Source organism: Pleurotus ostreatus, assembly GCF_014466165.1.
Source record: "Pleurotus ostreatus strain PC9 chromosome Unknown scaffold_5, whole genome shotgun sequence".
Lineage (NCBI taxonomy): Eukaryota > Fungi > Basidiomycota > Agaricomycetes > Agaricales > Pleurotaceae > Pleurotus > Pleurotus ostreatus.
Window position 1 is genome coordinate 3,068,760 of NW_023503160.1, and position 23,789 is coordinate 3,092,548.

General features: G+C 50.4%; 6 protein-coding genes and 1 non-coding gene across 7 annotated transcripts; 3 read left to right on the plus strand and 4 right to left on the minus strand.

Moving 5' to 3' along the window:
• Positions 1-952: 952 nt before the first annotated feature.
• Positions 953-2,560, plus strand: SUB8 (serine protease; the record flags this gene model as incomplete). The annotated part of the gene is made up of 3 exons (XM_036777651.1): positions 953-1,378; positions 1,436-1,946; positions 1,998-2,560. 3 exons carry the CDS (start codon positions 953-955, stop codon positions 2,558-2,560), a joined length of 1,500 nt encoding a protein of 499 aa, XP_036631271.1.
• Positions 2,561-2,965: 405 nt separating this feature from the next.
• PC9H_008132 (uncharacterized protein) lies at positions 2,966-7,593 on the minus strand (the record flags this gene model as incomplete). Its single annotated transcript, XM_036777652.1, has 24 exons — positions 2,966-3,192; positions 3,244-3,342; positions 3,396-4,022; positions 4,102-4,297; positions 4,363-4,433; positions 4,487-4,526; positions 4,854-5,081; positions 5,132-5,512; positions 5,565-5,613; positions 5,667-5,803; positions 5,863-5,945; positions 6,000-6,008; positions 6,061-6,117; positions 6,179-6,265; positions 6,317-6,342; positions 6,396-6,442; positions 6,499-6,598; positions 6,662-6,689; positions 6,745-6,884; positions 6,948-6,997; positions 7,048-7,097; positions 7,153-7,201; positions 7,253-7,307; positions 7,358-7,593. The coding sequence occupies 24 exons, from the start codon at positions 7,591-7,593 to the stop codon at positions 2,966-2,968; spliced, it is 3,072 nt and encodes a 1,023-aa protein (XP_036631272.1).
• Positions 7,594-8,129: 536 nt separating this feature from the next.
• On the minus strand, positions 8,130-10,570 carry PC9H_008133 (uncharacterized protein; the record flags this gene model as incomplete). The annotated part of the gene is made up of 17 exons (XM_036777653.1): positions 8,130-8,393; positions 8,446-8,829; positions 8,865-8,925; positions 8,970-9,106; positions 9,163-9,242; positions 9,292-9,300; positions 9,359-9,415; positions 9,467-9,553; positions 9,607-9,632; positions 9,685-9,731; positions 9,789-9,888; positions 9,950-9,977; positions 10,032-10,171; positions 10,239-10,288; positions 10,343-10,392; positions 10,447-10,495; positions 10,553-10,570. The coding sequence occupies 17 exons, from the start codon at positions 10,568-10,570 to the stop codon at positions 8,130-8,132; spliced, it is 1,587 nt and encodes a 528-aa protein (XP_036631273.1).
• Positions 10,571-12,612: 2,042 nt separating this feature from the next.
• On the plus strand, positions 12,613-16,370 carry PC9H_008134 (uncharacterized protein; the record flags this gene model as incomplete). The annotated part of the gene is made up of 16 exons (XM_036777654.1): positions 12,613-12,646; positions 12,707-13,063; positions 13,114-13,314; positions 13,373-14,036; positions 14,094-14,239; positions 14,288-14,401; positions 14,458-14,736; positions 14,790-14,971; positions 15,021-15,186; positions 15,240-15,268; positions 15,317-15,400; positions 15,454-15,577; positions 15,632-15,783; positions 15,834-16,019; positions 16,069-16,241; positions 16,298-16,370. The coding sequence occupies 16 exons, from the start codon at positions 12,613-12,615 to the stop codon at positions 16,368-16,370; spliced, it is 2,964 nt and encodes a 987-aa protein (XP_036631274.1).
• A 2,589-nt stretch (positions 16,371-18,959) lies between these two features.
• On the plus strand, positions 18,960-22,005 carry SPT7 (Transcriptional activator spt7; the record flags this gene model as incomplete). Its single annotated transcript, XM_036777655.1, has 11 exons — positions 18,960-18,965; positions 19,015-19,104; positions 19,156-19,239; positions 19,289-19,355; positions 19,409-19,985; positions 20,035-20,651; positions 20,711-20,826; positions 20,876-21,016; positions 21,066-21,136; positions 21,187-21,330; positions 21,393-22,005. The coding sequence occupies 11 exons, from the start codon at positions 18,960-18,962 to the stop codon at positions 22,003-22,005; spliced, it is 2,526 nt and encodes an 841-aa protein (XP_036631275.1).
• A 209-nt stretch (positions 22,006-22,214) lies between these two features.
• PC9H_008136 (uncharacterized protein) lies at positions 22,215-23,423 on the minus strand (the record flags this gene model as incomplete). Its single annotated transcript, XM_036777656.1, has 10 exons — positions 22,215-22,238; positions 22,296-22,450; positions 22,531-22,577; positions 22,639-22,727; positions 22,784-22,846; positions 22,897-22,937; positions 22,990-23,019; positions 23,081-23,145; positions 23,203-23,351; positions 23,412-23,423. The coding sequence occupies 10 exons, from the start codon at positions 23,421-23,423 to the stop codon at positions 22,215-22,217; spliced, it is 675 nt and encodes a 224-aa protein (XP_036631276.1).
• Positions 23,424-23,672: 249 nt separating this feature from the next.
• PC9H_008137 lies at positions 23,673-23,776 on the minus strand. Its single transcript has one exon. It is a non-coding gene; the product is annotated as a tRNA-Leu (tRNA).
• Between the last annotated feature and the right edge of the window lie 13 nt (positions 23,777-23,789).

Genomic DNA, 23,789 nt, shown 5'->3' on the forward strand with positions numbered 1-23,789 from the left:
TGGCGGTCAAGGTTCAAGATGAGAGGCACGACACAGCCACAAAGCCGGTCCTAATTTGGGCGACGCGTCCAGCGCCCGACAGGGGCTACTCAGGAGAGTATATCACGTGGCTGTCTCACCATCCCTTTTTAAGTTGGAACTTTGCCTCGCAGTAGTATTGCATTCAGGTTCACTATGGCCGACCGCTATAAAAGATGCGAATCGACGCGTAAGTAGTATAACCATGGTACACAGTTCTTTATTCTCAGACTACTTACACACCGTCGTTTTGCGAAGTTCCAGCAGGGGTCTTTCCTTCACTAGCACCGCGACATGGATGGTGATGGCTTCATTATATAAGTTTCTGATATGCTATGTAGCAAACTTGTAAGTAGATTGGTGTGAACCCATGAAAGGGCTTGATTGAAAAGGCTGATCTGAAAGAAGTCGGCTTTTGGGACGCCAGGCTGGTCTGAGGTAGAAATATAAATGCGTCCCTGATGTGTATGATTCAAACTTGGAAGGTCCTGAGTATAAATCACATCTCTACGTTGAGTGAATGTTCCACGTAGTTGGCCATAATTCGAGTAGTGCTAAGAGTGTAGCCTACTATCATGGATGTAGCTTTATAATGGGCCCGAACGGTATTAGTTTAGCATAAAGCTCCTGACTCCTAAGCCCTCCCTGGGATTGGCCCCTAGAGCTCGGAGGCTGGGGGCTGCTCGGAGGCTGCAGGCTGGAAGACCTTGCTGTTGCTATTTGGTTTTTCTGGCCAACTTACTTTATAAATGTTAGTTGGGATTAGGCGTTATATTAATCCGGCCTAAACACCCTCCCAGTGGCACGGTGCGAAAATATGGGGCGGGTTGCAGCGACAAACTGCGGCAAACAATAATAGGCGCCCCGCCCGGATATGTAAACCGAATTTGGGACGCGCAGCTGTTCCTCCTTACCCTCACCATCTCTTCAAATCATGCAGCCCTTCATTCACTGGTCGTTGTTGGCGATATCGGTCTCAACTACTCTTGCTACTCCCCTCTCCACTTCCTCTCATTATGAAGACAACCGTCAGCGCGCGCATATCACTCTGGCGCCGCTAGTGGAGAACGAGCACCCTCACGGGAGCATCAACAACTCCTACATTATCATGTTCAAGCAAGGAGTATCTCCGACGCTGATGGACAACCATCTCAACTTCCTGCAGACTGCGCAGCAGTCGGAGGACTCGATGTCGGGGGTCAAGCATGCGTACACTGTTGGTAACAGTGTGCATGGCTACGCTGGCGAATTCACCGCAGAGACTGTTGAACAGCTGCGAGGGATGCCTGAGGTCGATCTCATTGAGCGGGATCAAATTGTTCACACGACCACTCCAGCCATAGAGAAGGGCGCGCCATGGGTGAGTCATTTTGGTTCCATATCGCGCCATAGAACTAATGGCCTCTTTCTTTGACAGGGACTTGCCCGTATTAGCCACCGCTCGAAGCTTGGCTTTTCTACTTTCACCAAGTACTTGTACGATGATGAAGGCGGAGACGGTGTTGATGTGTATGTCATTGACACTGGCATTAACATCAACCACGTCGAGTTCGAGGGTCGTGCATTCTGGGGCAAGACCATCCCGCAGAACGACGTGGATGAGGATGGCAATGGTCACGGAACCCACTGCGCTGGGACAATTGCCTCCAGGAAGTACGGCGTCGCCAAGAAGGCCAATGTTTACGCTGTTAAAGTTTTGGGCTCGAATGGTTCGGGAAGCATGTCCGACGTCGTCGCTGGCGTTACATGGGCGGCTGAAAGCGCTCTGGCAAAGAAGGACCAGGCGGCCAGGGAACTTGCTGCCACCGGCAAGACTTCACACAAAGGATCCGTTGCCAGCATGAGTTTGGGTGGTGGCAAATCACCCGCTTTGGACCGTGCGGTCAACGCAGCTGTCGACTCTGGTATTCACTTCTCCGTTGCTGCTGGTATGTTATCTTTCTGGACGCGTCACCCTACATGCTGACTAATATTCCCAGGCAATGACAACCGTGACGCCTGCAACTACTCGCCCGCCGCTGCAGAGAAGGCCGTCACTGTTGGTGCTTCAACGCTCGGTGATGACCGTGCTTACTTCTCCAACCACGGACCTTGCGTTGACGTCTTCGCTCCCGGTCTCAACATTCTTTCCACCTGGAACTCGGGTCCCACTGCTGTCGCCACTCTTTCTGGCACCTCCATGGCTTGCCCTCATGTTGCAGGTCTCCTTGCCTATTTCTTGTCGATCTACCCTCACGAGACCTTTGCCCCCTTCCTCGACGAGCCCCTCGTCGCGCCTCCTACCCTCCAACACGCATTCTCTACTCCATCGTCGTTGTACACGATGGTTCACTCGTCTCTCCCCGTTTTCATCCGCAACTATCTCCCCAGCCCTAAGCTGGTTAGCGCTCTCGTTGGCGACGATGCTGCACTCTCCAAGAAGCCAATAACTCCCGCGCAACTGAAGAAGGCTCTCATTGGTCTGTCAAGCAAAGGTCTCTTGAAGGATTTGCCAGCAGAAACCGTCAACCTCCTTATCTTCAACAACGCAACCTCCGTATGAAGGGTGCTTGCTTAGATGATTTTACGGGGATAACTTCGTTCGCGCCGTATAATTCCGCGTTCATTTTTACGCCTTTGTCACGACGTACCGCTCCCCACTTTGTGTACATGTACCTTTTGACCATTATCGCATGTTTGAACAAGCATTTGCAACAGGATTGACATCGATTCAGCCAAGAATTGACAGTTGGTAACATCAAGATATAGCTGAGCACTAGATTGAAAAAACTAGTCCATTCGGATGATAAACTGCGAGCCATCAGTAACGCCGCAAGCAGCGAGTGTCATATCTGGAGAGCATGTGGTCGAGGTAATCTCCGAATCAGGGTTTCTTTCCAAGACAAGCGCAGCGCTGTCGCCAAAGATATCACTAAGCATGTTTTCAGAGAATAAATGTGACTGCAGCTTACCGCCGAGGGTCTAAACCGAATTGGCCACATGCAGATGTGAGAACCTTCTTGATGGTATGCCTTCCGCGAGTCTTGAACTCCACTGACTGATCCTCGTAAGTGATAGTGATATGGAGGTGTTGCGAATGAGGGGGCTCGTAAGTGGGGGTCACGGTCCTGGAACTAGACTCGGAAGCTTGCGACCCCGGGGGATAAATATGAGCAGCTATAACTGGAGGCGCGGCTGAGAAGGAAGCTCATTAAGGGTGTATTAGTTCAACGAGCGGCTTCTTACCTGGACGCGGCGATTTGATGCTTCGGCGAATAGAAGACGAGGCTGAAGCTCTCGAGGGAGGGAGTATCACTTCGCTATTTGAAGGCGTTAGAGCCTCTGCTATTTAAGAGGCATCAAATTGTGACATTACAAACGTCAGCCACTTTACTTACCACTTCGCGTTGGAGAACCTGGAATGGAAGCGGTCTGCGCCAACGGTGCGCGTGGGGCAGAAGTAGGAGGACTAATAATGGACGAGGCTCTCGCCTCGGCCCATTCTTGATCATCGAGTGACTCTTGTCTGGCGACAGGACGCCTGGGGCTTTCGGGGGTCTCTTGTTGCTCGTCAATAACATCCGCGTCGTGCACGGGAGCAGAAGCATTTGCGCCAGCCTCCTCCTCTTCTTCTTCAGCAGCGTCCTCCTCTTCATTGTTCTCTTCATGCACAGGTTCAGAAATGGCGCGTGTACTGGGCTCCTTTTCCTGCTCGTGAACCTCGTTTGCTGGCTCCTCTGTGCTGGGTGAATCAGACGGAGGTCCACCTTCGCCTTCATCTTCGTCCTCCTCTTGAGGAATTTCTTCGTTGGCATCGCCATGCTCAGGCGGGGGAGTTGACATAACCCTGTTGGCAGCCGCACGTCTATTCCGAGGAGGGGCTGGTTGTTCGGTCTCCTCTTCTTCAGCGTCGTCGTTGTCGTCGTCATCATCATTCTCAGACGGAATTTCATCATCGACTGGTGCTGGGGATGAAGCAGGCAGTTCAACGTCGTGCGATGAGCTTGCCACTGGCAGGTTGGTAACTTGAGAAAAGCCAAATAATAATAATCATAATCATAATAATAAGCAAATGCATGACTTTTGAGAAGGAAATGATTTCACCTTGCACCTCGGCCGAAGACTTTTCCGTAGGCTTTACGGCGACGTACAACGCGTCAAGGCAATGCCACATCGCGCCATATGCGCCTTTGCTAATTCTAACCTTTTGCTGACGGCAGATATCCAGCGTGGAGGTTTCAAATATCACAGCGGTGCTTTCAGCCAAGGAAAACTCTTCGCGCGCAACCCTCTCTAGTTTCTGTGAAAGCAGCGAAGTTTAAACTCTGAATGACTCACGGGAAACAAATTGTGGGTGACGCGTACCTCGTACGTCCTTGGCTTGCCAACAAAGACCATATTGTCACCGTAGGACAACAGCAAAACGCAGACATCGCCTGCGGAATTCGTATTTGGATTCACAACTGAGGCGATATGCATTGTGGCGAACCGTGGAACGTGGCGAACTTCAAGTTCAAGTTGAAATTGACCTGCGAAGTCAACAAGATGAGAAGCTTCCGTTCACGTGAGGTGTCGCAGAGGTCCCCCCTGAACAACCCAGAACCATATAGGGGCCATACAAAGTCGTAGAGGCGACCATCTTCGCCGCACTGAATGCCCGCTGCATGGGGTTCGGGTATATCTAGCGTACACGGTGCTGCGCATAGTGTACGCACAAGCTACTACCCATTCGTTTCTCATTCTCACCTACGAACTTTCAATCCAACTTAGTCATCATTCCCCTCTGACATGAGGGATCAGTACCAGCAAATGTATATACTTCAATTCCAGGCTTCCTGGGCATACACACCAAATACCTGGTTAGTCAATAAAGGGCTGTAGACCTGAACATCGTCCGCACTAAATACTCTGTCTTTCTGAACCGAGTTGAGAACGTTCAACAATTGATCCTGGATGAAATCGACGAAAATCAAGTCGATGGGCGTGTCGGAGGTTACACTGGGCACTCCCGAAGCGATGAAGTCCGGGAAGGAGAAAAATGGCAACGGAGCGTGAGGAATATCGTCGCCGACGCCCGGGCAAGACTGTAAGATTGTCAGCATCTGACAAGTATGCGAAGAGTTTGCAGACGCACATCATGGGTGACATATCCCAAAGTCAGATTCCCAGCAGCGCGTTTCTCCTCGCCCATCCTCTTATCCATAGCCTGCAGCCATTGCCGGAAACGGATATCTATATTACCCTTCGCATAAAGCTCCTTCTCTCTACGATCCAAATCATCCACGCTTCTCCTTAGCTCGCCTTGGCTATTCAGTATCGGAAGGACGCTAGTGGCCGAAGATAACGTAACATTAGAGATGAAGAGGAATTTGTTGGTGAACGGGGAAGCGACGATTTGGTCATTCTTGGTAAAGGGACCAGCAAATACATCGAACCGTTGCGAGCCAGAGTTAGTAACGAAGTAACTGGGAATGGATGATCGGGTGTTGTTGACAGATAGCGCAACTGGGACGACCTATACAAGACTGAGATGAGTATTTTCGCAACAGACGTATTCGGCAACCCACCTGCTCCGCGTAGAGGGAAAGTAATGACTGGTTGGATGGATATGGTGCCCTACGAAGCCACACTGACTCAATGCAACGGCACACTGTAGCACGACTGCTTACTGATTGATGACATAGTCTTGCGGGGCAGTCCCAAACACGAAGTCGAGGTCGAATCTCTTCGCAAGGTCAAGAAGCCCGTTCGTGATGCGCTTTCCGAGGGGAGTATTGAATTTGCTGGACCTCTTGCGTGAATGGAACTATTGTATACGTAGGCAATGAGAATGCTATAACGTAGCCTGTGTGAGTCGTAACTCACCTCATACGTGACACGGTTAGCATCGAGGTATCGCCTACTAAACTTCAGATCCTTGTTGCTGCCACGTCTGTCAAGGTCCATGGCTACAGGTAAACTCAGCACGCCGAAACCTCCGTGTTAACTATAATACAACGTACACATCCATCCTAACAAAATAATATGAGGGCAATTCGCACACGAGAAAATAAAAAGGCTTACCGATGGTTTCCATATAACGTCCGCTTTCCAAAGCCATGCTGCGTCCATCCAATTGAACTACGGCGACAGAATCGGTATGAGTCAAGCCTCCCTTTGATATACTCAATGATTTTCTTACCGCAGTCCCGAATATGCGAGTGGCCACCTAGAATGACAATTGGTGTACTGCTGTGGACGGCACGGATCGCGTTGAATACCAAGGGAACTATGAAATGCCATGTAGGGGCGAGGAGAAAGAAGATAAAGATGAACATACAGTCATCCCTTTGCACTGGCATATGCCTGCAACGTGAGTGTATTAGTACCGGGCACGCCGCACAAGCAAAAAGTCCAACCCAGTAACCAAGAAGAAGTCAGGCTCGTCTTGGATAGCGTCATGGAACTGTCACGGCGTGTAATTCTGAGGTCGAGCAGTTCCCTGGAAGTCACTAAGCTTACCCATTTTTCATTCACCATATCAGAAACCTGTTGTACTGTGGTATTCTTGTCGTTACCAGTGAAATTAAATAATACTCCGAAAGCCGTTACTCGGCGGCCCCTGACGGAACGCGTTAACAAGGCGCACAGCCAGGCAACTAGTCGAGAGAAACTTTCGACTTACTTTCGCGTTTTGAATTTCGCAAAGCGATCTGAACGCGTATTTTTAGGGCACCTCTCGATGAATTGAGGTTGGGATACACTTACTGCCAAGGGGGATGCTAACCGGATTCCCTTGCTTATCTGCAACAGTTATGTTGACGTTGGAGGTTAGATACCTCCCTTTAAGTTGAGGTGCGAAATTGGTGTGCATGTCGAGGGCATGAGCGTAAATATAAAGTTCATGACTGGTGGGTCCACGAAAGCTCTACTCAGACGTGACATTGATGAGAAGGACATCAAATACGTACTTGCCGATGGCCATCACATCATAAGGGACTTGGGCTAGGAATTGATTCGACTTTTTGACAAATCAGTTGACGAAGGGACAAAATGACGAAACATATTCACATCGTGCCCGTCAATCCCACCTGGTGGGAAACCGTCCGAAAGACCAGTGCCTTCAAGTAATGTCCTCAATATACACGTTGAAGAGAGTCGAAAAGAGGCACAAACCATCGTGTAAATCTCCCGTATCCACGAGTAAGAGATCAGCGTCGCGGTCCTATCAAACGTATGGTCCATTAACAAGCACAACACTCCCACTGAGACTCACAATGGCACTTTGCTTCATGTGAGACACGAAGGATGCAAAATCGCCCAAGTCCCCACTATAGCTCAATCTCAGCCCATACCGTCAAAGTATCCTTCGGAAGCTAACCTGTAGTTTGGTTCTGGGAAGGACTTTTTCTGGTGGCCAAGAAGCCAACCATGGGTGTCGGTCGTATGAAGAATGTTGATGTCCCCCCATTGCAAAGGTCGCGTAGGAGGTGATAAAGGTACTGGTGAGGCAGCTCTCCTGCCATGGTCGTGAGTACCATCATCCCCACAGGCGCATGCCTGAGCAGCGGTGAAAAGCAGTAAGATCGCGCGGGCCACCGGCTTCAGTCCGTGCATTGCTGATGGACCTGGGATGTGGGGGAAGCTCAAAACTTTTGCTTTTGGGTGTCCATGCGGGGTGTGCTATACTTATATCGCCATGAAGTCCATGCTGGCATGAGAATTTCGCACCACATGGTAGTAACCTTCGCTGCCCGTCATTTGAGTTCTTCAACTTCCCAGCATCTCTCGAAATCTCCCTCGAACTAACGATTGATGCTGGAAGTGACCCCGGCCCCAGCAGTATCCATCGGCAGGACTACAAATTGAAGATACAAACTTACGAAGATTCTGTCAAAACCAGCCAGGGCTCTAAGATTTGCATGTGGGACGCTGGTCCGAGTAGCACAAAGTTGAAGAGGCTCAGGAACATGTTCATGAGGACCATGGTGCAAAATTAGGTGTCGGCTGGCTGTAAAAGATATGTTCTCACAGAGCGCGGCCCATGGAACACGGAGAGGTGAAAGTCAGGGGCGATGGATTACTGAACCAGTTACGGCCTAGTCACCACAAAGTTCTTTGTATTTTCCAGGCATCACAATGTAATACAGCATCTAATTCCACATCAATTGCGCGTAGACACCAAGCACTTGATTGGCCGTCAAATTGCTGTATAGCCGAACATCACTCGCAGAAAAGTTCTGATCTTGCTGGACTGAGTTCAGTGCGCCCAATACCGAGTTCTGGATGAAATCCAGAAACACAACGTCTACAAGGGTATCCGAAGTAGCATTCGGCACATTGGAACCGATGAACTCGGGCGCCGAAAAGAATGGCATGGGAGCGTGAGGCGTATCATCACCAACGCCGGGACATGACTGTAAATTAGGGGATAAGATGAGAATCGATGACAGAAAATAGGCTACTCACATCAGTAGTAACATAGCCAAGTGTCAGATTGCCATGAGCGCGCCTCTCTTCCCCGGATTGCTGGTCCATTGACTCTAGCCATCGTTTGAAACCTGCGTCGATGTTGCCGGAGGCGTAGAGTTCCTTCTCCCGCCTGTCAAGCTCTTCCGCACTTCTACGCCGCAAGTCCCCCTCTCCGTTCATTACTGGAAGTATCTTCGACACCGCTGATGCTGGGACACCAGGAACAAACAGGAATCTGTCTACGAATGGGGACGCAGTGAACTGATCGTCCTTTGTAAACGGTCCAGCATAGATGTCGAACCGCTGTGACTCCGCATTTGCTATGAAGAAACTTGGGATAGAGGCCCTTGTGTTGTTGACTGACAACGCCACTGGGATAGCCTGAATACATATGGTTAGATTTGAAATTGGCGAACACAGCTACCCGCCTTTTCGATGAAGAGAGAAAGTAATGAGCCCTCCGAAGGGAATGGTGATCTGTTGAGCGTCAGCGCAGCTAGGTAGATATGCGCTGGACGTACCGGGAGAGCGTGAAGTCGTGAGGTGCTATACCGAAAGTGAACCCAAGGTCAAATCTCTTCGCAAGGGCCAAAAGGCCCTTTGTGATACGTTCGCCGAAGGGAGTATCTAGGTGTCTTGTGACATGGCGGGTGTGGAACTAGCGTACACCTTAACGTCGAACTACACCCGATGCACGGCTTCAACATAGCTTACCTCGTAAGTCACTCGATTCGGATCGAGGTATCGCCTGCTAAATTTCATAGTGTCACTCTTGTGACGAGGGAGCTTCATACCTGACAGAGACTCAGCGCAAGGAATGCTGGCTTTTTAAGTTGAACTCACTCATCCATCCTATCGGATAGAGCACAGTGAGATGACTACTCGGAACAAAAAGCACCTTTGTACTAACCAACTGTTTCCATGAATCGACCACTCTCAAGCGCCATGCTTCGACCATCCAATTGGACTACCACAAGGGTAAGCATCGCAATCAACATACGACACAACGGATACTGACCACAATCGCGAATATGTGAATGGCCTCCGAGGATGAGAATGGCCGTGGTAGGGTGGACCGCACGTATAGCCTCAAACACGAAGGGCCCTGTAAACGAGGGTATTTAGGAAGCGCGTTGCTTTGGGGTCGGGTTAACGTACAGTCATCTCTCTGTACGGGCATGTGTCTATTTCTCATCAAGGTCAGCGTTCATGAGTGACTTCAAACTATGCACGAACCCGGCTAGCAAGAAGAAGTCTGGCTCTTCGCGGATGGCGTCAAGGAACTAGGCTGATGATTAATTATTCCATTCAAGAGGTGAGCCGCGAAAGAACTGCCTAACCCATGTTTCCTTGACCATGTCCGCCACTTTCTGAACCGTAGTATTCTTGACATTACCAGTGAAACTGAACAAAACGCCAAATGCTGTCACGCAACGGCCTCTAAATAAATCACAGATCCATTAGACAGATGGGGCGGTTCTATCATGGTTGATGAACTCACTTGCGTGTACGAAACTTGGCAAAACGGTCTACATTGGTGACCATCAAGTAATGATCCAAGAGAGATGTCTATTAATGCTTACTTCCAACAGGAACACTGACCGCGTTCCCTTTGTTATCTGCCACAGTGATATTCACATTAGATGTGAGGTAACGCCCTTTAAGTTGTGGAGCGAAGTTTGTGTGCATGTCCAGGGTGTTAGCATAAACTTCGAGTTCGTGGCTAAGATTTAGTCATGAATATTATATCTCTACCAGGCACGATAGAAGATTGTCAGTGTATCACGTACTTTCCAATGGCCATCACGTCGTATGGAAGCTTTGCAATGAATTGATTCGACTGACGACGCGCCCATAAGTTAGATGGCTTGATATGTCGAAGTGTGGCACTCACCTCATGTCCGTCTACGCCGCCCGGGGGGAAGCCGTCAGATAACCCAGTACCTGGGTGCGAGTATGTTCAGTAGCATCACCACGTCCTGATTCAACTCGATATACCATCATGTAAGTCACCAGAATCTACTAATAGAAGGTCGACATCCCGTTCCTGATGCGTGACTCCATGTGAGTGTTATTGAGCACATCACCCCCGTGATGACCATACCAGAGCAATCTGCTTCATGTGCGTCACGAATGATGCAAGGTCACCGAAATCACCACTAGAGTGTAGATCAGTAGCAGCCAAGTACAATTTATCAAACATGATTCATTGATTTCTGGTACCTATAGTTTGGCTCGGGTAACGAGGGCTCTTGGTGACCCAACAGCCATCCATGAGTATCGGTGGTGTGGATAATATTCACATCGCCCCAGTCCAGGTCTCGAGTAGGCGGCGTTAGGTGCGCAGAGGGGAGGGCTCGCTTGGAATGGTCGTGGTCGGTGTGATCGTCGCATGAACGGCTCGGAATGACGGTAGAGCAGAAAACAAAGAAGTAGAGAATCGTCTTGGCCTTTCCCATGATTCCGAAAGGGTGGATTCAGACGTCGGTCCTCGATAGCCATGCGCCTTATAAGCGTGCATCTGTTTTATCCAAGACTGTCATTGGCCATTGGTATAAGGTTAGGTATGAGAACGCTTCGGAGTCGCTCCTATCCAGAGATGCTGATTCCAACTTCTCAGGGCACAAAATGCCGTGTTCCATGCAGTTTATTAGCGATGCGTGGCGTGGTGTATAACTCGTCTATCGGAAGGTCGAGGGAAATCAAGTTCCAGCATCAGGCGGCAGGCCGGGTATCAGGACGAAGAGCGTTATTATCTAGCCGTAATCATGATATACCCATTCATTTGCATCTCATGTGTCGTCCTCGGAACATTGAAGACTTGAAGTGATGCAGAAACAAGGCCAGACGGTTGGCAGACGCCCGCGGGGCTTGAAACTAGTGCCAATATATGTTGGATACAACTCGCCGTATCTTTTCTAGTCTCAGAGGTTCTCAGACTCATAAAAGTTGGCGTCTAAATAGAGTGGAACGGGTGTTGCACAACAATTTTGTAAAAGTGGGCGGTGGGGACAAACGCTCACGTGGTATCAGGGGAGACTACCGTCTCATCTGCCCGTCCATCCAACTCGTTTTGGGATAACGAAGAGTGTATTCGTTGTCGCCAAAAGCTCTCTCGTTCAGCGACTGGTCCACGGCCCGGGAACGGATGGAACCCGGGAGTGGGACACAGACGAACTCCTGAGATAGGAGAACCCCCTAACAGGGGCCGAACTCAAGCCGGCCTAGGCGAAGTATGTAAGTACGTAGACGTAGCGAATTCTATGTAGTAGATGGAATCGATGTAATGTTTTAAGTTCGAAGAAGTGGAAATGAATCGATGTGGAAAGAAGGGTAAGCGATATGGGTGGGGAAAAAGAAGTGAACAACTCGATGTACTATCGAGCGTGAACGTAAGAAGATGCGCTGGTAAGGTAATAATAGATTAGTTTACCTATCGAGCGTGAACGTAAGAAGATGAGAAGCTAAAGCGGGAGATCGTGCTATATATACGTGCGCGCAAAGACAAAGGCGCAGATACTCAAAGGGAGAGATAGGGGAACAGGGGTCTCACGTGCACTCGTAGATAGACCGTGGATAAATTTCATCTATCCTCACAACTCGGCGCCGGCCGCCACTTGAGTCCGTCAAGCGGACTATCTACAGCTACAGCACTCAGTGGTTACTGACTCAAGCCCGATGCTGGACGCCGAGAGAGATCTGCTGTACGTGTACGAGAGAGGTGTTTGTTCAAGCAGATACTTATATTCAAGACTTGTTCAAGATACTTTCGACTCGCGGTTCGCGGTTCACCCTGCTCGCCTTCGACGGTGGTCCCGTGCATTGAGACACCATAGAGTGAACTTTAGCTCTCTGGACAGCCCAGAAGAGTGGACGGCAAATTATTTGGCCGGTGCGTCGCTACTCAAGTAACTCAGGCCCCGTAAGCTCTCTGCCTTATGTGATATTGTTCGTTGAATTCAAGCAGGTTACGTTACGTACGGCCAACCTTATCTTTATTTCTACAGGAATTTGTGTGGAAAACATTTGGATCCTGCTTATCAAGGCTTGCGTGCGAAACAACACCTCAAAACTCACAACAGGCTCCCGCGTTGGTGTAATAGTATCGTGCTGTGGCGTGTTGTGAGATGCCGCATTCCCAAGATACTGGTTCGTTATCGCACAATGATGAAGTACCGTATCGGAGTGGATGTTGGAGGTGAGTGCTTGTCATAACATCGTAGTTATCAAGCAAGACCGTGCCGGCAACGCTATGCAGGAACGAACACGGACGGCGTCCTTATCGATCCAACTCGCGCAGCCGAACAGAGCCGTGGCGTTCTGGCATTCCATAAAGTTCCCACTACGGTAAACGTATCGGAGGGCATTGAAGCAGCTATCCGACAAGTTCTCCACTCGAGTGCTTCAGATCCGTCAGAAGTTGCATGCGTAAGCATTGGTACCACGGCGTTCATCAACGCCGTGCTAGAAGCTGATCCTCGAAGACTGTGCAAGGTAGCAGTAATTCGGATATGTGGACCATATACTCGACAGGCGCCGCCGTTTCTCGATTTTCCAAGGCGATTGAAGCGACTGATGGATGGGCACATTGGTTACATTGATGGTGGTATTGAAAGTGCGCGGATATCCGTCATCATCCTGTCTACTAAATGAGGCGGCCCGTAGTTGATGGACGGCCGATAGTACCAATATCCGAAGAGCAAATACAGGGACAGTGTGAAATCATCAAATCAAAGGGCTTGTCCAACATAGTACTCTCGGGTGTATTTTCTCCTTTAGATAATGGCGGCACCAACGAGTACGCTGTGCGAGACACTATTGTCCGAATACTGGGACCCGCCGTCAACGTGGTATGCTCTCGCGACGGTGAGCAACTCCCAAGGGTTGACACTCGTCCACTAACTTCGTTTTGCTTCGTTGCCAGTCGGTCAACTCGGTTTGATTGAACGCGAGAACGCGTCTATTCTCAATGCGTCTATCCTCACTTATGCCCAACGTACGATAAGAGGCTTTTCTCGCGCCATGCTCGCCCTCAATATCGCTGCGCCTGTATATATTACGCAAAACGATGGCAGTCTCACAACCGCAGCAAAGGCGGCTAAACTTCCTATCAGAACCTTCGCGTCCGGCCCTACCAACAGCATGCGCGGCGCTTCGTTCCTCGCCGGGCTTGATCATCAACGAGGCGTGGGTCAGCCAGCGATTGTTATTGACGTAGGCGGGACAACTACTGATATCGGGGTCCTCCTGCCCACGGGTTATCCTCGACAGGCGGCTTCGTATATCGAGATCGCCGGAGTTCGCACTAATTTTGCAATGGCTGACGTTCAATCCATCGCTTTGGGAGGTGGCTCGAAAATACGTCAGGCTGATTCCGGAGCGATTGTCGTTGGACCCGATTCTGTTGGTCATCAGATACAGTCGGAGGGGATGGTTTTTGGCGGGAACATACTGACTACAACCGATATCATCGTTGCTGCCGGAAAGGCGAGGGTAGGGGATCCATCGACAGTGTCCCATCTGGATCGTACTCTCGTCGAGAAGAGCATAGCTACTATCAACAAGCATCTGGAACGTATAATTGATAGGTCAATGGAAGCATACTCTTACTACCGCTCTTACTGATAGTGCTTGCTCCTGCGTAGGATGAAAGTGTCTCCCGAGGACATCAATGTTTTGCTAGTTGGTGGAGGTGGCATCATTGCGCCTGACAAGTTAAGCGGGGTATCACAGATAATTCGCCCCCCATTCTTCGATGTTGCCAATGCTGTTGGAGCAGCTATGGCCAAAGGTAGATTATCCGCTCACTCACATTGCGCTCACTCACCGACTTCATCAGTATCCTACGAAATTGACACCATCGTCGAAATAAAGCAAAAGCCGTTACCCGAGATCATGGACAAGCTGAAATCGTTAGCGATCGAGAGTGCAATCGCAGCAGGTGCCGAACCATGTAAGCTTTGATACACTAAATTCCCCAAATACCATCAGACCTCTTCTACTGCGTAGCATCTACACGAATTGTCGAGGTTAACAATCTCCCGGTGAACTATGTCACCAATCAGTCAACTCGCGTTATCATCAAAGCAGCTGGTGACTTATCCCCTTCCCCCACTCACATCCTAGACGCTGTGGAATCCGAGCGCCGTTATGGAGATGAGGTGCTGGACAACGGCACCGAACCTATTAACGAACATTTAGAAGCCCCTGAAGCCCCTGTCGATGTGAACACATATCGCCCAACTATTCGGGCTGACAAGGTCTGGGTCTTGTCAGAGATTGATCTTGGTGAACGCAGTTCCATCATACATTGAGTCCTATCTAATGCAATGTATAAACAGAGTGGATTGGGGAAGGATGCAATATACTTGGAGCTGGTGGCGGTGGTCCTTCCTACCCAGCGTTTCTAATGGTAAGGCAACTGCTTCGTGAAGGGAAATCGATACTGGTGGTTGACGCCGAAAATGTGCCAGAAGACGCGTTATTCGCTAGATGCTGCTTCATGGGTTCGCCTAGTGTTTCGGTCGGTAAACATTTGTACCATTCGATCTCATCCTGACACGTTGGGGTAGAGCGAACGCATTCAAGGTGGCGTCGAGATCCCCGCCGCGATGCAAGCGTTGAAACAATTCATGGGCTTCGATGATTTCTTCGGGACAATCAGTGACGAGATAGGGGGAGGAAATGGCATCCAGCCGTTAATCATGTCGGGAATGTTGGGTAAAGTCACGATAGATGGTATGTGTGAACGCCCGTATGCCCATTGATGGTGATGTATCTGTGTCCCTTAGCCGATCTTATGGGAAGAGCCTATCCACACGTGGGTTACAACTATACAAGTATGAATGTTTACTCATGTCAGATTTAGATGTGGCAATCTCTTCCCGGAGTTTTTGGTATTGAGAATGGGCTGTTCCCCGTGGCACTTGCCGATGGGGTCGGCAATGCTCTAGTAAGTCATGCGGGTTCCTGGGCTCTGTTGTGTTCATCACCTGTAACATGAAGGTCATGGGCCGAGCAAGAGATGGATCAGCAGTCGAAACAGTCCTCCGCGGTGCTTGCACGGAGATGGGAAGCAAAGCTGCAGTAACATTCCCCCCTCTGACACGCCTGACTTGTCAGAAATACGGTCAGTTATCATCGTCTTCATCGCTCTGTGGCAAGCGGTTGATCCCTGTTACAGGTGTTGCACACACGGTGTCACAGGCCTGGAGAATGGGACGCGCCGTAGCTCTTCGTCGCCAACAAAGTAACATACGAGACGTAGTCGCTGGACTTTTAGAGCTCCAGAATGGGGCATGCTTATTCACTGGTAAGATTGTGGATGTCCGAAGGGTGAGAGTCTTATTCATCCGCGCTGGGGGAAGATCTAATATCTACTGTAGGAGGTGCGCAAAGGCTTTACGTGGGGCGAGGTAGTGATTGCTCCGTTGTCCAACGATGAACTTGAATACACTGGTGCTATTTCCACGCACCAAATCACTTACGGCGCCGACGCTAGATTGATCGTCCCTTTCCAGAACGAGAATATCTACGCGTACGTTGAGACATCTGGATCTGAAGCGAAGGAGGTACGGATCCCATTTATTACAGTGATCGACTGGCTTCATTTCTCTGCAGATAGTCGCGGTTGTCCCGGATCTGATCACTGTCCTTGATTCTCAGAAAGGTGTTGCATTGGGGACCCCCGACTATCGATATGGTCTGCGTGTCACGGTCATAGCTCTCGCCGGAGATGAAAAATGGTCAAAAACTGAGGCGGGGCTGAATGGAGGGGGTCCAAAGGCGTTTGGGTGAGTATAAGTATTTTACGAAGACTGAGATTCATCTAACGCCTCGTCGTCGCGAGTCTGGACGATATTCTGTATAAATCCGTAGGGGAGTACAAAGAGCCGCGGGGCGTGATCGAAGAGTACGCGTAATGGAAGGGCTCTAGAATTGCTTAATACTGCACGAAGGCAACAATAGTACCAGTTGATTGAAACAAAGGTTGAGGCGCGCTGATATCTATACCTCAAGTTGCTCTTTCGACGTCGCTGCTTCATTTTCTTGAGGAGGCGGTACTCCTGTTATTTGAGGTGCTAAGAAACTCTGCCCATGATTCCACTCCCGCTGCATCTCGGTCAGCAACATGATGGGACACCAGGGGGGGCAGCGTTAGACTCACTGGAGCGACACGAATGGCCATACCAGTGGCTATATTAATTGTCACCGAATCGTCCGCCGTCCGCTGAAACATGGGTCTAGCGTTTAACCTTTTGCAGCACATCAGATGTGAAGTTCGAAGGCTGACCAATGGGGCATCGAAGCCGACCTACGTTGCGAGCATCGTCATGGGATAAACTACGCAGATCAGTAATTAAGCTTCGTAACCACACAAGGAAGGAGAGCCACTTACGACGAGATAATATACCAGTAAGGTATATCCACGAATCTGATTCATGACTCAATGAGTTCTCTGAAAAATGGATACAAGCAATCTCACTGACAGCTATTCCAAGCAGCTATGAACTTTACTTGTCGTTAATTGGCAAGATTATCGAGCAAGAAGGGAAGGACGCACTACTACTAAACTGGCGCACGCGACAATACTTGTTATCCAGGAGGGTCGTGTTTGAATCCGAAAAAGTACGTTGTTGGGATGGTACCGTACCTTGTTATCAGTCCCGTTTCTATATATAATGTCAGTATTTGGGTTGAACAACGATCCTGGGGCCCGTACGAATAGTCCAGACAATCAATTGGTCAAGTAACTTCCCGCATCTGAGTCAACGGAGAGAAATTAAGTGCTATTCCACAGGCCCGAGGTCGTGAAACCAACCTTGTAATATGATCGGGATCTTTTCGACGATATAAGATATAGCAGAGGATCACGGTGATTGCCAGGTCGATCCCTGCAGAAAGGGCCATGCTTGCAATATACCAGGAATCCCATCGAAGCTTCCACTGGTAATTGACGCTCTTGCTTTGCGTAAACCCAATCGACGTAGTCAGGTGTATCGCAAAACTCGCAATCGTCGCAAGCCAACACAAGTAAGGTGCAGCCCGAGATTTTGAGAGACGAAATATCCTGAAAATATAGTAAGCCTTGAGGCGGTAAAGCGTGTATCGTTAGTACTAGTGGAGTTTGGAAGGCTGACGGTTGGACCCACTTGAACCAATGGTCCGGTAAAACTGTTCAGAACGCCGGGAGCGAGCACAAAGGCAGGGTCCTGATCGTCCTGCCTTTGGCGTTGGTGTCCAGCTCCCGCGTAAAACCCCAGCCACCTGCAAGCCATTCCAGCCATTTCCAAGGTCCTACATCCTGTCTCAGCATCGGAAGGTGCAAGAATCTAGTAATATATATCTTGCCAAAGCAGGGCGACCTATGTATAAGATAAGCACACGAAGACATATCAGCAGAGGCGAGCAGAGACCAACTCTACAAGTACTTACGAGGCTTCTTACTATTATTCCATCATTCTTGTCGCTCCGAAAATAGTTCCAGCATTGAATTGACAACATTCCGACAAAGACTGGCTCTAGAAGCGTCAGATCTTTCCATTCAACCTCCAGAAAACATCTAACTCACAGCTGGCAATAGATACCATGAGTTCTTGAGCTCCTTCCATTCGCTCGTAATTATGCATGGCTTGAATGGTATGAGTAGGTCCAGAAAACGGTGAACCTGGGTTCACGCTGCTGCCTTAAGTACTGGGTCATAGATAGAAAACGACATATGAATCTTACGCTCATTTGGGTAGCATCATTGGACAGGCTTGCGTGTAACTCGCGTGCCCTTGGCCGCACACCCTTCGCCGCCCATGTATGTAAATTATTTCCAGGCTTGCGCTAATCGTGCTAGTAGGCGACTCCACATGTCACTTCGTATGGTTGGCTCCCCCGAAAACGTGTACGTTCTCGAACGTCTTATTGGATGTCGGGGAAGAGCCCGGAAGACCAAGGACACGGAAAGTCCTCATGGACGTTGGCGCGAGAAGTAAGTTTGATGGCAGAGGGATGTTCCCCAAAGATTCCTCAAAGTGGTCATCTACGCTTGGCGAAAGCGAAGATCGTCGTTGATCTTGAATGTATTGAAGTTGTACGTGTCAGCAGCATCACGGTCAATGAATCCGAGATTCGAACGATGCTATGCGTTCATGGATCGGAGGCAGGGATACAGCGCGAAATAGATGCGGACGGCAGTTAGAGTATGGGGATAAAGCTTCGAGGGTTGAGCTTGCTGGGGAAAAGATAAATGGCTGTCCAAATGTTACCTGGATCACAGCGATGTTACAGATGTTGTGTAATTGGAATTGTTGATTAATTGTGTTCTCGGCCATTGTATAGATATGGCGAGGCAAATTTATGCCCACTGGCAGCGGGGCCCCCGTAGACAAGCTGCTCAGCGCTCCTGACTGCTCCTGACCTACCGGTCACCTGACACAAAGGTAGCGTGCCGTTTCCCACAGCGCGAGTCGGAGTTCAAATATGACACTCTACTCCCGCCGCTGTGCGAGACGACGACGAGGATGAATGTGAGCTAAAAGGTCTTGCTTCCAAGGTTCATACGGCTCATTTGGACAGAATCTTCTTCGCACCTTGACAGAGAGCCGGCTGCAGGCCGCGCCAGATGCCAATCTCAAGCTTCTGCTCACCACTGTCAAGGAAGGCCGAGTAAGCATTCGTCTCGATTGTTGCGTATGGGAGGAGTTGACAGAGTTTCAGCGGCAGAGCCACGACGCGAAGCTAGCGGACCCCTTCTACGAGTCTCTAGAAGGCCTATTGCATGACCTACGAACAATCACTATTGTACGTGACCATGTCTCACTAACATCGCGTGTTGACGAGCTACTCGCAGGACAATCGCGACGCGGAGGCATTCCTGCGCCCGGTGAACAGGTCGGAGGTACCAGACTACTATGACGGTGCGTGCCAACCCAGCTATCATATCTCTCACAGTTTCCTAATTGGGGTGTAGTCATATCGACACCTATGGACCTGCAGACGATGCTCAGGAAGGTAAAGCAAAAGACATACAAGTCGAAACGCGAGTTTAAAGACGACCTGGATCTGATATGGTCGAACTGCCGCACGTACAACGCAGCAGAGAACCACCCTCTCCAGCTATGTGCGAGGCGCCTGCAGGCAAAGGCGGAACGTCTGCTGAAGAATATAACCGACCGGAAAGAGCGCACCGACCCCACGATACCGTCTGAACTGCCGACGCGATCGAAGCTTAATGGCGTGAACGGATATTCCAAGTACCGATCACCATCGTACCGTGCCGAGACTCCCCGCTCAACGCCTTCAGTACTCAAGAGACACTCTCTGAAAGGCGTTCCTTTTGCCGAGTCCCCCGCTATCGTCCGCACGCCGGAGAGCATGGCTGCGTTCGCGCGGCTGGACAGAGACCTTGACTCGCAGGACCCAACTAAGCAATCTGCCGCCGCTGAACAAATACGTGAATACGCATCATGTTCTCGACTTGGTGGCGACTCCCGCGAAGATGACTTTCATCCTATGGACATTGACGAAATCGGCGATAAACGCAAACTGTATGTCTCATCTATTGTTCGTACAATACAGTGTCTTACGTGTCTACAGAAACGGCGTTGACCATCGGCCACGGAAACGCACACGATTTACTTCCCCTCCGTTAGATACTGATGATATTACTCATTTATGGTGGAAGGCTGCGCATTCGGACGAATTACTCGGCAGCGGCCTCCCGTCCATCCCATTCCCCTCATCCTACTCTCTGCGCAAGGGCAAGCCTTCCATCATATCTAGAGAACCGCCCTCGTCGCCTACAGCCAAGCGCAGAGGACGCAGGAAAGTCGAGGCGGACCCGCCTCCGCCGCCCAAAGCGCTGCTGACACTGATGAACAACAACATACGTACAATGCGGCGTGTGCGCCAGATCCACAGCAAATTTGCTGCGCTGAACATCAATACTTCGAATAACGAAGACGGAGACGGCGTAGTTGGTGATGGGCCTGCGTTTACCATCGGTTCCGGATCGGGGAGCGGCGGTGGGGTTATAGAAGAGGATATGAGCGCCGTAGGGGTCGTCGATGTCGATCAGATTGACGAACAGCCATGGTTGGCTCGCATGCGGGGACGGCGGAAGGTGAAAGGGGGCATCGAGATGGGCGAGCGCAACGCTACCGACTGTTTGAAATGGACATGCAGTAAGGTCTTAGAACATTCTGGGTTTCAAGGTGCGTCTGACTGGTGGTTATTCGTGGTGCGTGCAGCTGGAACTCGATGCTCGTTGTAGGTACTTCGCGGGAGGCACTGGATGTTTTGGTTGGCGTTACAGCGGAGTACCTCTCGAACGTCGGTCGCACGATGCGCTTTCTTACTGATAAGCACGCCCACACTATGCTACCAGAGGTTGTTCATCCCCCATTCGTACCGGCAATCATTAATCAAGTATTTGTAGGAAATTATCCTCCATACTTTATTCGAGAGTGGTACCTCTCAGGTGCAAGACCTCGAACGGTATATTTCTGATGACATAGAGCGTTATGGCGCCCGGATCACAGATTTAGAGAAGAAGCTTGATGGGGCGTATCGCGAAGTCGTGAGTGCATTCTGCTAGTCAATATTCGCATTCGCTCACAATGATGTAGACTGCTGCTGATCAGCAGGAAGATGAGGGGCTTTTCGAAGAGGACGAAGAAGACGGCGGTGCTCTTGTGCTGTGTGTATCCTTTTGCACCCATAGGGAGATATGACTGACTGTCTCCATAGCGGCAACTTTGCCGATGCCTTTGGAGAAGATTTTCTGGGCCTTCGAGAGCTCGGTATTGCTGCAGAGCACGGTCTTTCAAGCCTTACCATCCCGAAGCGACTCCTCAAAGGGAAGAAAGGGGATGGCAAGTCCAACGCATCTTCGTGCGTTATCTCCCTCTTGGCACCAACATACGTTCATGCACTCACCATTCTTTCTTTATCAGCGCGAAACCCACCGAACCACCCCCACCGTTCCCACCCCCACCCCCGTTCATCCCCCTCGATTCCACCAAAGTCGAGAATCAGATCGGTCTACTCAAACCATACTACCAATCTCGCATTTCGTCGCTCTCTACAACTACCTTTATACCCCCTCTCCCCGGACCTGTACCCTACCCCGCATCCGCTACACCTTACGGGCTCCCGCCGCACGGCGCCCCTCCCGAACCCCAGCCACTGGCTGTCATCACGCTCCCCGACGACCTCCCTGCTCTCGCGCAGACCAAGATGGGCCCGCTCGGACAGATACTCAAAGCCGGCCCCGCGGCTGGATCATCCAAGAAAAAGGGCAAATCTGCGAATGCTAATGCTAACAACACTGCTAATGCCATCAGTGTGATGAAGACGGAAGGCGAGGATGCCATTATCAATGGTACTCCGCCGAGTGAGCCCGCGACTGCGGCTGCGCCCAAGAAGAAGAAGGGCGTACTGGGCGTAGGCTCGGGCAATGGGAGGAAGAAGAAGTTCGGGCCCGATGGTCAGCCTCTAGCGGGGGATGGCGCGGGCGGACAAGGGGGTACGCCCATGCCGCTGCCAGCTGTTACGGCCAGCGCGTGATGTTCTTATATTATTCGGACTGTTGTTTATGTTAGTCAAGTAGATTAGTTTATCGCGTTTATCAGGAACCTTCCACTATGTCAGGGGATGTGACTGATACCACCGGGTTGTGAAGGTCACAGTGCGGCATGGGTACATCGATTCATCAACAAGAATTACAGGCTTCGAACACATTACAAAGGTGGTAATCCACTTCTGATTCAGCTAGTTTAGGGGAGGGAGAGAACAGTTTGCTGTGCGAAGTCGGTCATTAGGAGGGTTGTTTCACGGTGATGCAAGTTAGAACGCACCATAAACTGCTCGTAGCTCATTTGGACCCATCCACTGCGCTGGGTGTCCAAGCGTTGGAAGGACTCCGTCAATTGCTTGATCACAACGCAAGCGCGGACGAAGCGGTCAAAGGAGATACCAGGTTGTGGTTGGCCAGGCCGGACAACACCAGATGCTTTAATATCTGACCCAGATACGGGTGAATCTGTAAGTATTTTACACCCATGTGTGGCAGGGATTAGGGGGACTACGCACCGTATTTCCTTTGGACCTGATCGAGGATCTGAGGAGATAGGTTGTAACTGAATGGTAGGTGGTGAATACAAGTTGTGATGAGCAGAGCGACGGGATGAGGCGGCTAACCCGAACTGCGACAGAGCGGCGTGGAGCTCTTGACCGTCGATAGAGCCTGATCGGTCGCGATCAAAGTGTCTGAAGACACCTTGCCAGTCCTGAACAACAGTTATGAGTACTGGCAACGTAAGTAGCGCACTAATAAGGACCGCACCTTGATGTATTTCCACAGCCCGGCGAACTCGTTGAATCCGATCGTGCCGCTGCGATCAGTGTCCTATAAAGAGATTAGACGGTGGCAATGATTGCTTGAAGGTTAAAACGTACAAAGATCGACATGAGGAGCTTTACTGTGTCCAGATCGAATGCTATAGATGGAAATTAAATGTGGCGTGCAAGGTCGGGAGACAAGTGACTCACGAGTCCAATCGCCATTGATCAATGCGCGCTCTGACCGAAGATATTGTCAGTAAACCCAACCGACCTACAGAATCGAGCGCGAGACACTCACCTAACTCCTGAGCGGAAATATGGCCAGATCTATCCGTGTCAACGGTTGAGAACCACTGCCAGAGCCTTCAGATAGCTGGTCAGGGGTTGTGTACCACAGTGATATGACTTGAAGCAACGTACTGAGGATCTGCGCCGGGAGGTGGACCTTGGGGGGGAGGCTGTTGGAAGCCTCCGCCGTAGCCAGATGGGGCGCCGTAGCCTCCTGGTGCTCCTCCTCCCCCGTAACCTCCTCCCCCATAACCTCCTCCTGCAGGTGGTGGTGCTCCGTACTGTGGTCAAGGCGTGGCCCTGTCAGGGATCGCAACGAGGTAACGGGCGCAAGGACTCACGTTGTACGACATTGGTTCAGAAAGTAGTAAGTTGGCCTGATCTGAACTTGGAGATTATATACTGGATCAAGCAGTGCAATCTATGATAACATGATGGTCTCGGCTACCGCCGACACCGCCAAAAGGCTATATCTACATACACTGCCGCCTGCCGCCCACGGAATTCACTGGAATTCGCCCCTTTTACGTCCAAAGAGGGGCGTCTCCTCGAAATTCTTCCGTCCCTCGCACTGCACGCTGGGTGACAAAAGCAAAAATATTTGACGAGAGTGGGATTCGAACCCACGCCCCGAAAGACCAGATTGAGTGCTCATCGAATAAGCTGATCCTTAGTCTGGCGCCTTAGACCGCTCGGCCATCTCGCCCGTGGAGAGGAGG